General features: G+C 32.3%; 1 protein-coding gene across 1 annotated transcript in view; it reads right to left on the minus strand.

The window, feature by feature from the left end:
* The window catches only part of LOC106473545 (E3 ubiquitin-protein ligase SMURF2-like), a 38,402-nt gene extending 26,811 nt beyond the window's left edge, over nt 1-11,591 (minus strand). The window contains exon 1 of the mRNA XM_022401959.1: nt 11,453-11,591. Coding sequence (XP_022257667.1) covers nt 11,453-11,507 — 55 coding nt within the window. The 5' untranslated portion in view covers nt 11,508-11,591. The remainder of the gene's footprint in view (nt 1-11,452) is intronic.
* Nucleotides 11,592-13,622: the final 2,031 nt, after the last annotated feature.

A 13,622-nucleotide genomic window follows, 5' to 3' on the forward strand; every position in this document is an offset into this window, starting at 1 on the left:
AGGGGGGGTACGGGTTAGTTATTACTACATATATATATATATATATATATATATGTGTGTGTGTGTGTGTGTGTGTGTGTGTGTCTATAAATTCATTCAGTATTTTAAAAGTTTTTACTAGCTCTTATGAGACTTAAAATTCACTTACACTCAGTAAAAATCCATTGGATAACAAAGATACAGGTTAGGTGAATCTTGGACATATGCATACGGTACACTTAATAGCTTTAGAATGAGCCAGAATATCAGTTGTTATTGTTCTTTCTCATGGAGATAACGTTTATTTTTTGTTTTGTTTCGTGTTTCTGGTGGTGATGGGGATAATCTTGATTTACCTTTAAAAGACAACGAAGTTCGAAGAGAAAAATAAAACTGGTTTTGGCCACTCCGATATATTAAACGGTTCGAAAAGGCTTGACGAGACAACCTTCTAAATTTGAACAGTCTTTGGTAATGCGCTTGTATCCTTAACAAAACCCAAACCCAAAGAATCAACAATAAAATTACCCAACAAGTTTAATAACTAGCTATTTAAGACTTTGAATAACCTGCAAGTTCTACGTTGGAAAATATACTTTCGTATAAACGTTGTAAACCGAATTTCACGTGTTTGACCTACTAACGAAAACCATACAATGAATGACTCACACGAAAGGCAACTGGTTCGGTAATGGCTATCAGGGTCTGTTGAATTTCGCGCAAAACTATACTAGGGATATCTGCGATGACCGCCCTTAACTTTGGAAACGACAGACTTCGTTGAAGACTACTATTCAACACCATCCACCGCCAACTCTTAGGCTACTCTTCTTATCAGAACAAATACTAGAAGCTGATCGTTACTCTTATAACGCACCAATGGCTCTATGTGCTAGTTTGTGTGTGTGATAGCGGGATGCAAACGACGGAATCTCCGTTCCACAATCCGGCACGCCAACCAATGAACAGCAGTTCCAGTAAAAACTAAATTTTATATCAATAAAATACACCAGGAAAGTAAAAAGCATACAATAATTAAGGTATGGTTCGCTGTTCCAATACAAGAAAATAACAGCTTTTTAAACAAACATGCGGCCTTTTTTTTTTTTTCTTGTTTGTTTTTTTTTATAAAAATTTTAGCGTTTTCCACTCGTTAAAGTTTTTGTAATTCATTTTCTAAATTTATACAATAGTTGTGTGTACGTTCTCCTAGGTGGAAACAAATTACCAATATTGCTAAAAGACATTTTTAAACCTCAAATTATACCAATCACTGTATATGCTGGCGGGATCTACAAGTTCAATCATATTCAGCAACTATCTGTAAAAAGATTGAACAATCAAGAAGGGATAAAAAGAGACGATATCTTGTTTTTCAGAACTTGTAGTGCTTACTGGAGGGATTTAGACATTTTGGCAATAAAATTAAAGAAAAGGACAAAAATCTTTACTCTCCAGATTATATTTATTTTAGCTATTGTTTCGTTCTCGCGGCTTTATTAGGGCTAGTAGTAATAGTAGTACTAGTTGTTGTCTGATGAAGTCGGTTGAAATAAAAAGTTTTCTCGTTATTACGTGGGGGAACAAAGGTCGTTTTCTTTTCTCTAAATTTATTGCCAAAAAAAAGATTGAAGTTATTAATTTTCTACGAATAATATACATAAATTAGTGGGATTAATTGCGACCTCGACGTTTTTTTTGTTGGACCCATGTATGTTATTAGGGATCCTGTAACCAACAAAGCCATGAGCTCACAAGCAAATTGAAGCATTAATACTTTAGAACGTAAAGTGCAACGGCTCTTCACAGAGTACATTACTGAATCAGTTTGTGCGACAGAATGGATCACTGATCAGTTTCCCTGTCAAGGAGCTTTGGACACCCCTTCACTCCCTATACGCTTCATAATCACGCTCAAAGGATGTGTTCCAGGAGACAACGTTCAAAAATTACATCACGAGATTTTCTGCAAACGCCCAAGTTAAACAAACAACAAAAAACTATACACATAAAAGTTGCATCTAATAAAGGTCAAACATTAGTCCTCATCGTGTAAAATAGTCACTGGTGAGACCTCTAAGTATAACTGTCAGATTTTAAAAAAAAAAAAAAATATATATATATATATATATACAAGTTCTTCTTTTTGCCAATTGTCGAAATAAATGGCTTTTACTTATATTTCTTAATAGTATAAATATATACTATGTTGTTGTTGGGCTTAGGATTCTTCTACACTTCGTGTCTGTGACTTGTTAACGATAAATTCAATGATGAATAAACAGCACACACTTTACTTGATTTCAAATAATATATATATATATTCGAAACAAGTTAAACGTATGTACAACAAAGTCTTCACAATATAGAGATTACAGGCATATCATAAAAACTATTTATATATAGTTTTATTCTTCTTGTTGTCAAAAGTCCACTTAGGCCTATTCAATTACTTTAGGCTTTCAGTTGACAAGTCGAACTATCTTCTCTATATTACTATCGTACTAGTACTAGTATTCTTGTGTGTGATTCACTTACAGTTGCGGCGCAAGTTACCGTAATTCGTTTGGTCTTCTTTCTTCTGAAGATTCTCTGTCCCTTTTGTCAAAGTGCACTCAGGCTGATTCAATTACTTTATAACCACGCTTTGACGGAATAAAATTATCCTTCTTATCTTTTTTATACTTTTAGTTTCACTCTAACATATTAAACGTTAGGCCTATGTCAATCGTTAGGCCTATCACAACTACGGTACCTTTACTTCACACAGCTATATTCTCGTTTTCTATCTGTCAATTGTTGCCCGTCTTCCCGCTCGTCTCGTGCTATTTATGTCTTTATTACATAGTCGTCTAGCCACTTGCTATATTCTCGACACCAATTAGTTATTAACAAAACATTCTACAATCGTCTGCTTTTAACTCTTATTATAACAAACTTAAAAATAATAAAATATTTACTCGCAAATATAAATTAATCATTAATATTTAAACCAAACAGTCATTTATATCATGAAAATAACGTTGCATTGAATAACATAGTTTTTATCTATAATTTTTAAGTTGATTTTAATCGAAATACGTTGTTACATTTAGAGTAATCCCACTATTTCAAAGGATAAATATACACAAAGCAATACAATACTGTTTTTAAAAGGCAAAGCAACCATGTTCAAGTGTATATTACAGAACTCAGAAAAAAAATAATGTACATAATATCCCCGTTGCCGCACTTAAACTTGGGTCAAAGGTCAAATTTTATTTTGTTTCGTCACGTATCAATCTTTGAGGTTTGAATTACGTAGCCTAATTCGCAACACTACTCACCATTACGTCGTATCTCTCGACATGATAAGCTTTCTTAACCATGTACAATGTACATTAACGTGCTAGTGCTTGACGCGCTTCGCTTGTAAATTAATCTTCACAACCAATTTATCAGTTTTTTAGTCGTTTGTTTATTTGTTTTAGTTCAAAACCACCCAATGGATTATCTAAACTCTGTTCACTGCAGGAAATCCAACCCCGGATTTTAGCATTCGAAGTTCGTGAATTTATCACTGATGCACCGGGGGGGGGGACTCTTTTCCACTCGTTAGGATTAAGTGTACCGAAATGGAAAATTTTATAATGAAAACTAAAATATTAAAAAGTTTATATTTTTCAACTACTTTGTTCTGCGTGTTTTAAATATATTAGCCTTAAAATAAAATGTTATAAGTACATGTTGATCTAATTTAAAACTACTTCGTATATATTTATTTATTTATTTATAAACTAACACTCAAAGCATATTATTGTATCGAAATATATAAATCATATGATGAAGTCTTCTTGTCAAACAATATGCTTTTTAGAAACATCTATTAGTTTAAGTAAATCAGTCTTTAAATAAAACATTTGCTCATTTTTAAACGATAGAACCTACAGATGTCTCACTGTCGCAGTTTTCACTGACGAAATCGCCGAAAACCCACAAATTAAAAGCTCACCATTATTAAGCCTATTTATCACTAAAACACGTTATTATACGATGTCATATTGCGAGTAAAACACACAGCCGAACTCATACTGTTGAAAGTTAGTCAAACCGTTTAAAACACTGAGATATACCTTGTATCTAATAAGCTTGGACCAGACCATGTTGGCTTTTCTCTATTTGACTGTGTTATGCTTGTAAAAGCCATATAAACTTTCCATCGACTTAGGTTAAATTATTATTTATGTTTAATTCTTTCGTTTACAAAATGGAGAATTACCGTATACATGCCTCCAAGTGGGCCATTCCAAAAATAATGGTTTTTTAACAATTCCTTTTTATAAAAATATTGAGCAAGCTGTGATTTCACAAACCCAAATATTGAAAGAATTTATATCTGACTGATAATAAATGTGAATTTCTATAACCATCTGTAAAATTTCCACGAAGACATCCATTCATGCGTGATGACACAGATTTTACCATGCAGGATCTGATAATGAAGTCTTTATTATTCTCCCACATCAAAGTACTGCAAAATCGTTATATTTTCCTGGATAATTAGGGTAATATCGTGACTATATTTCACAGTATAGAAAATTTACGGCATTCATTTTGGTTTAAAATATTGGTTCAACTTAAAATTTACGGTTTGTTTTGGTCTATATTGAGCAAAAAATAATAGAGGTTGAAATCTAAAATACAGGATTTTACAGATTTCATTGGGTAGCTTGGTTATTCGATGTCAAGAAAGCCTTGCAATAAACTATATTGCAAGTTTTTCTCACAAATCTGAACTTTATCAAACTTATAAACAGTACTTTTTGTTTAACGATTATTACTACATGAAAAAAAGTTAATAGAAATGGTATTATAAATAAAGCACTTTTATTCTATAAACATAAATATGCGACTGTGTGTGTGAATTTCAAAAAAAAAAAAAACATGCACTACACTATCAGAACAAGAATTGCTCTCTAACGAACTCAGCACTTACTTAATAGGTTATTAAATGCATGAGCACGTCAGTATCTGACCTCCTGAAAGCACCCTTGAATAACAAAATATTTTATTACTTAAATGGGTCACTTACTAGTTACACTACCCTGTCAAAGTAGTCGAATCTCCTGTTGACAAACGTAGAAACGACGTGACGAAGGTCACAGCTGGGGTGGCTCTCAAACAAATCCTAACGATATTCTTTAATGTTTTATACTGACATTCAGTGTCGAAAGGCCAACCAGGCTGTTTCTTAGCTCTATCGACCAACACAAAATATCTCACTAGAAACCCCGGGTCAGTCTCATTTAACAATAAACAAGACAGTCGTTTCAGTAATTTTTGATTCTATGACTGGTTAGGCGTTAGTATATGCAAGAGATTTTAAATTTGACTGACCCCAAAGATCAAAATATACACAATGCGGTAATGATCCATACCTTAAAATATTCAATAAAGTTGAATAATTTAACTTAGTTTCTTGAGTATTACTCGAATGTGTTAAAATGCATGTTCATAGATAAACAATATGAATAGGACGGGAACAACGTGTAACTGCAGAAATAGTAACAAGTAATCTTATAATTACACTAACTTTCACAGGAAGGCCTGTCCTGACAGAGTTTTGACAGTGGATGGACTAAAGAAATAGAAAGATGTCAATGAGATATTAAAAAATAAATAATCTCTAAGTTCAAGAAAACACTATGACTTGCGCAGCTACCTCGCCCAGAGATTACATACAAGGCACCAGAAACTCGGTAAAGAAATTCGTGGAAACTCGGGATCAAAGTCGGAAAATTCCCGGGTATGGACTTCAGCTAAAAATAAACTATAAACCCTCTCTTCACATTCTCAAAAGTTTACTTAGTTGCTATAGAAATCTGTACTAAAGCCCTAAGATACCACAGCTCTAACAGGTTAGCTCTTCCCCTGTCATGGTTGTAGATAAACAACTTTTTCGGTGCCAGGTATATTTTTAGTTACACATTAAGGAAACAAAAAAAAGACTCGTTTTAATGTTTTATTATTTCTCTGAAAGATGAAACTGGTAAATTCTGGGAAGACGGGAAAATATACCCATTTTATTACATCAGGTGTATTCACGATTTAGTAAATGGCGAAGGTCAGCAATATGTGATAACCACTTTTCTATTCATATAGTTCTCGAAGTGGAGAGTAATGCATCTTTATTAAGAATTCCAAACAATGACAAACGTACCACCATTTTATGCACGAGCGTACCCCACTTCAAGCACTGTATATATCAATACACCTAAACTTAGAAACTACCAAATCTGACGATACAGTTAATACTTATGTATGTAAAAAACGACCTATGAGAATGGACAATTATTAAATAACAGGGTGTTGTGCCTTAGCTGTCCTCTATATTCGTATTACGTAAATTGTTTCTTGTGGTAACTCAAAGAATAACGTATTGTTGCGATGTACTTATAATTATTTGCTTACTGATATTGATAATTACGTGTTGTAAGTTTGATCGATAGGGGTGTTTGCATAACATCATTGTTCGATTTTCTGTTGAAAGAGGTACAGTGTAATTATTAATTAGGCTTAATCTTCGTGGCTTAATATCCACACTAAAGTGAAAATAAAGTCACAGTTCCCAGTATATATTAAAGCAGTAGGTTATTTGCATAATCGTGATTTTTATGGAGTAACTTAAATAATAATATATTAATTAAACTAAGTAATTAGATATTGTGGCGTTTTAAGTTTAGTTTCAATCTAATAATGTGCTACATAATGATAAGTATAATGGTAAGACTGGCACATCTATGTTCCTCACTCCATTAAGCCTAACGTTATAAAAACTTGGTTTGATTTGTTTTGGTGTTTAAATATCACAAATTGTTGTACTCAGCCTAGCACATACTAGCTTAATAATAATGAAGTAATTTCGTACATAATCAGTTTATTTATCAACAATTATGTTAATAAATTCAAGCAGTACATCTCAGTAGCTATCCTAACTTTAAATGCAGTCTTAGGACTCAAACTTGGTACATTTCATTGTATTTCCTCATAGTTTGCAATATTCAAAGATAAAGCTTGTAGTTGTATTTGTGTGGTGCATAAAACTTTTTGCTTTTGTGACTAAACCAGTTAATAACTGAATGATTGTACTTTTATGTATACTTGTACATTGCCTACATGTATCATTTCACATATGTTTCTAAAATATTAAAAAATACCACCATATTTAATACATTTTTACTATTTATGTACTGAATTGCTTTAAATCCATGTTTGTTTTTCTATAGGGTTCTTAATAACGAAAGTCAAATAAAAAATAGGCAAACAAAAACATCACCAGTATTGCATTTAATTCAACATATTACTACTGATGTCCAATTATTTAGCTTATAAAGATAAGTATTTGACTCAATTGTTTGTGGCCAGTTCTCTACATTGAGTATTGATTGTAACACACCAAAATAAAATTACTCAACAGGACACAATATGTTGATCCCCCACCCGCCCCAGTAGCAGATTGCAAGAAAAAAAGTGAGCTCTTTGGTTTAAATCTCAACTGACATGAATTGTAATGAGTGAAATAAACAATAATATTTTACTTTTCTAGAAAATAATAGCAATGATTGTTTGATATCTACTTTCAAACAGAATTTCCTTACATAATGTGGCTTAAACTTTTACAATAACAAAAGTTATACACCATTAATGTTGGATATCAATTACTGGTAAGCCACACTAACACATTACTAAAAATGCAGAAAGGGTATATCATATTTCAGGATAAAAGGACTTGCTTAATATATGAGAAAATATAGAACCTGTTCTAACTACACTCATGCATACAAATAAAAACAGTAGTAACCTTGACACGTTAGTATATATTCTGCATTCGTAGACAATATGAGAACAATTACCAATAATGAACACATATCCAGTAATTAAAAGTCATATACATGTACAAACACACATTTAACTCTTGAACAAACATATACTGATAATAAAATAAGGAGCAAACAGCCGGTGTTTAAACTGCTCTCTCTGTTATGCAAGATCTGAAGAAAGCTGTTAGCTGGATTTCAAAACAACAGAGCACAAAAAAGAAATGGAATGAGTTAAAATGTTACAGGTGACTTCAGAAACTTATCTTTGGGGCAAAAACGTGTGGTCTGTCTATTTTATATAGATGACCTATAGTACTGGAGGAAGTTTCGTGCAACAGGTTGTGGAATCAGTTCATATGCCATGTGGTCATTACAAGTTGGTTTAATGCAAAATGTTACATGGTTAGATTTATTATTGGGTACCAAAGGTTGCTCATCACTGCCATTTCCAACCATATTTTTCTACTGCCAGGTTTTTTAATTTGATGGGATTTCCAAACTCTTTAATTATCTAGTAACTTGCAGTTGTCACAGTTGACTGAAAGCCCTGCTTTCAAAGTATGCTTGGCAGTAGCTGAGTTTGTGCTTTCAGAAGTCTGGTGCTGTGTTTGTGTTCATTGAGTCTGTCTCCAAAGTGTCTGGCCATTTAACCAGACGTACACGTGACTGGCCTTCCATCTAGAAACAATTTTTTAGAATCTCTGCTGAAAGAAGTATTTTCTATTATGACCACATTTCTTCCATATTTTAAATTAATGATTACCATACAAGATACATGGTAAAATGTTTGACAGTCTAAATCCAGTACTAAATACACACATACTTGTATATATTCCAAAAATGTAATATTCTGGCACTTAACAAACTACACACATATTTTATAATAAAAAATCAACATATGCTCAAAACATACATTTTTCCTATCACTAAGACTACATTTTTTTTACAACCTAATAAGCAAGCAGTTGGTAATCCATAATAATCAGTGTGTTTTATCACATGCAGTGCATCTGTGCTAGATCATAACATATATTAGATCAGAGATTTACTTTCAAAAACAGGGTTTTATCTTTGATTCTATGTATAATTATATATGTATTCTTAGCATATGAAAGTTGTTATTCTTAACTTTGTTTAACACAAACTGGAGTTTATTATGAGACATTTCTGTAAACGTAAATAAAATTACAACCTATATCTCCAGAATGTAACTTTATTAACTCAATATTTCCCTGTTACAATATGAAAAGTATGCCAACAGTATCAAACAATGAATAGGGGCATTAAGAAATTGTGCCCTGGGACTTGAACCCAACATGCTTGGCTCACGTTAGTGCTTCATGGCTGATGCTCTACCTTGAATAGAAAACTTAATGCTTTGTCTGGTAATGGTCTGGAGATGCCATGTAGTGTCTTGTGCTGATGGCTTGAAAATGTTAGGCTGTTATAATGTAGGCTTAAGGATACTGGAATCTACTTAGTAGTCTCACCCCTGAGGGTCATCAGAGTCAAATTGTGTTACACAACAACTACATACATCAGGCTAGTTACTGATTCAAGCATGCACAGAGATGGTCTGATTCACAGTTTAAATGAATATCAAGGGTGGAACTACTAGCTGGATTCTAGTATATACACATATCATGATATTGAAAAATCAACCATAAATGAGTCTTTCACTGCTGCTCTCAGTCCAGTGGTCCACCAACTCTGCTATACCAGGAGTGACTTCAAGCAGGGCAAACAACCCCCCTTTTAATCATCATGCTTATAATCTAGGTTGAAATGACAGACACCAACAAGAAATAACAACAAAGTGCACAATTAAAATTATATTAAATCTACGGGAAAAAAAATAAAGCCCACAAAATAAGAATACATACAAAAAATATTTCATAAGCATATCCTCATTAATTTTCTGATTACCGAGTTTCAAACTATTCTTTACTGTTATCTGATCTTTGTAGTATCAAAATTGTGAATGAAGTGACATCTGACATTTATGTAATTATTTTTATTACAAATTATTCCAAGAAAAAACCAAAAACAATTTTTAAACCTACAAACAACACACACATATTACCTTCATTAAAACTAAGATTTTATCCTGTACTTGTTATAAATATATATTACTTACACTTTACTATTATTAAAACAGATAGTAAAATGTTATATAATCTAAAAGTGACTGGACTGTATATGTATAAGTGATCAAATTTACAACATATTTTAAATTTGCCTTCAATGTACAGGTAGAACATTTAAATCGGTACATAAATTACTGACAGTAGGCCTAATGATAACGTCATGTAAATACATGCAGAAACTTTAGCCTTATAAGAATTTATTACTAATAATTAAAAAAGTTTTACAAAAATAGGAAAACATACATACATACATTATTATTAAAACATCTCTTATGACTCTACATGTATATAAATCAAGTATGAAAAATATTATTTATATATATCTGCATAAATATTTTTTCTCACATTCAGTTACTCAAATACGTCCAGTAGGTATGAAATATCAATCTTGTTAAATTACTTTAAGTTTTACAGCTTCATAATGGTAAAAAAATTACAGTAACACCTCCAGTTCCTTTTAATATTCTACATGGTTTTTTTACCGAGATTCACATATTTTTATTGTTTCTTATAAACAGCCTTCATTTTTATCCATCTCCCAGTACTTACATTCTCATGTGATGATAAATCATCAAGATAAGTTTACTTTTCTACAAGTACAACCATAAGAAGAAGAAAACGGGGGATATATAATTTAGTAAAGTCTCGTAGTTCTGTTTGTTTTTTACTTCAAAACTAAACATTCAAGCTTCCTGACTTAATCTAAGTTCAACATTCACTATTGGTATGAGTATGTTGTAATTTATACAGTTTGTAGTATCTGCTAGAGGGGGTTTCTTTAGCACGATGTAGTGATGGTTAAAAATGTCAATATGTGTGTAGATTTGGCATGATGTCTCAGAGTTGAGGGAAAGAGAGATGAAAATTACAAGTGACTGTTAAGTTTTATTTATGATTCAGGACTATGGCTTGACAGATTTCTATAACTAATGGAAGAGTGGACTAGTTTGAATTATTTTTACCAAAAAATCAAAAGAACCTGCCCAACAACAGAAACCATTACAATACTCCACAGTTTACAAATCAGTAATCCAACCTCAGGCTATACAATGTAACATACAAGAAATTTCTAAATCGTTAAATCATTTGGCCTTTAACTTCTGATTAAGTTCTAGACCAAAGACGGTGTTTTATCTAAAGCCTTCATTGTTCAGGGCTAGTGGAAGGAACAGCCTCAAATGTTACAACACAAAACATTATATATTTAACTTTGAAGACGTCTATTCAGGTTGATGGTGAACGAGAATTTAGAGATATTTCTAGTTCTACTCTACAGTATACTATTAATCTGAAAATATACAGTTTCCTACTTCATTGCAATGACTATGTTATTAACTAAGTCGTCCTTGTTCAGTTGTGTACCTAACATGTTATCGTTACTGACGTTAGTTAACTTAAAAGTGAATGACCTCTGACTCATTTTGTTTCACCAGTAGTAAATAAAATATAAAAAACAATAGTTCTTACTTGTCAGTCTTATTTTAGTCGCTCCATTTCTTCTACTGCTAGGCTGATTGGCCATGTTATTAATGTATTTATTTTAACAAACATTGAGAATACTTTCCCTAACCATTTCCCACCCCAACATATCGGAATGCACAGACCGAACTACTTGCCCCAGAATACTTTATACTTCAGCCTTCTATGTAGTAGACAAAAAGTAGTTCTATTATCTTATCTATAAAACTTTTGTCGGTATTATTCCTCCAAGTACATTTGTCTTTTCAAATTTGAGCTAGTTATTAAACCAACGTATCACAGAAACTATAAATAGTTTAGTTACAGACTGTGTTGATAAATTCTATTTTAAATTTACAATAACACTGTCAGTCACACTATCGAAAATAAATAATGGGGGTTTGTTGTAGTTTGAGATTTCAAGAACATCCACTTAACAATTTTCTTTCAATAATAATATTATCAATGATAATAATGTCCTAAGTACATACTTTTATTTCATTCGATATTATAAATATCAAATACACAATTCTGAACAATTTTTGTACCTTTTCATTGTCGGACAAATACAACTATTATAGTTTTTGTTTTAATTATACACGACATTTTGTTTACTAACTAAAATGGTTCGTTCTTAACCTTAAGCACTTAATGTTAATAATTTTGTGTGAAAAGTATATAGTACATATAACATGTATAGGGAGTTAAACGTATTTCTACATATGAAAATAGTTTCATGAAGCACAGCGGTATGTCTGCGGACTTACAACGCTAGAAACCGGGTTTCGATACCCGTGGTAAGAAGAGCACAGATAGCCCATTGTGTAGCCTTGTGCTTAACTACAAACAAACAAACTATATATGAAAATAGTTTCTTTGTGACATTGCTGAATCAAAGTGCTCTGTTTTGAGATATGTTTGTTTGTGTTGAATTTCGCGCAAAACTACATGAGGGCTATCTCCGCTAGCCGTCCCTAAGTTAGCAGTGTAAGACAGCTAGTCATATCACCACCCACCGCCAACTTTTGGGCTACTCTCTTACCAACGAATAGTGGGATTAACTGTCACATTGTAACGTACAAATGGCTGAAAAGGCGAACATGTTTGATGGCACGGGGATTCGAACCCGCGACAACCTGGCCATGCCGAGCCGAGATATAAGTGTTAGTAAAATATATTGTAATTATGTAATAGAACATTAAATGTCGTTATTTACATTTTCGAGAATGGGATATGATTTATTCGAAACAACTCAGCTATAAAACCAAGTCTATAAATAGGGCTAACTTAAGATGGTGTAAAGAAATTGTCCTCTTAATGCCTTGAATTGACTACTGAAACTCCGACAACTTGCTTAAAAAATTAACTAATTATGACAGTGTGAACATATTCTGAAGTTTCAAATAGCAGTTTATTAATTATCTTGTAATTTCTTTCTTTTAAGCCTCGTAGAATTCAGAAATCTTGTGTTTCAAATTTTGCCAGCGTGATTGGACGCTGTATAAGCTTAGACTATCTAATTAACGTTACTGCTTTTTTTTTCTGAAATAACCACCAAATTTTAATTATTTCTTTAACATATTAGTGAACCATTTGTAACTCTTTGTAAAAGTCACTGAAACTTACTACATATTGGTGTTCGATTTGATATCCACTATCGCAACTATATATATACTTATCTGTTAGTTGTTAAGAGCAAAGCTGCCTATACTTTGCCCACCGCGGGTATCTAAACTCGATTTTTTAGCGTTATAAGTTCTTAGACTAATCGCTAAGCCACCTAGATGCGTAGCTATATAAATACGTTTGTTTGTTTATAGAGCAAAATCACATTGGGCTATCTGCTGGTTCCACGCAGGGATTCGAACCCCAGATTTTAGCGTTGGAAGTCTGTAAACAGTAATAATGTTTTTTTTTATATCTTAGACAGCCCAAGTTCAAAATTCACACATACAAAAAAAAAACACTTTAAATAAATTACAATTTTTTATAACGCTTAAACATCTAGTTTTAATAAGTTAAGTCACAATCGCTCTGCTCACCAAATTAATATAGTACACCATACAGATGTAAATAAAGTATGCGGTGAGTTTCTTTAAATAATGTACTAGACCGAATAAGATGTTAAAAAGCAAAATCTCGTGTACAACTAAACTACACTGAGTGGTCACAAGTAAAT

This window comes from Limulus polyphemus, unplaced genomic scaffold, assembly GCF_000517525.1.
Source record: "Limulus polyphemus unplaced genomic scaffold, Limulus_polyphemus-2.1.2 Scaffold6266, whole genome shotgun sequence".
NCBI lineage: Eukaryota > Metazoa > Arthropoda > Merostomata > Xiphosura > Limulidae > Limulus > Limulus polyphemus.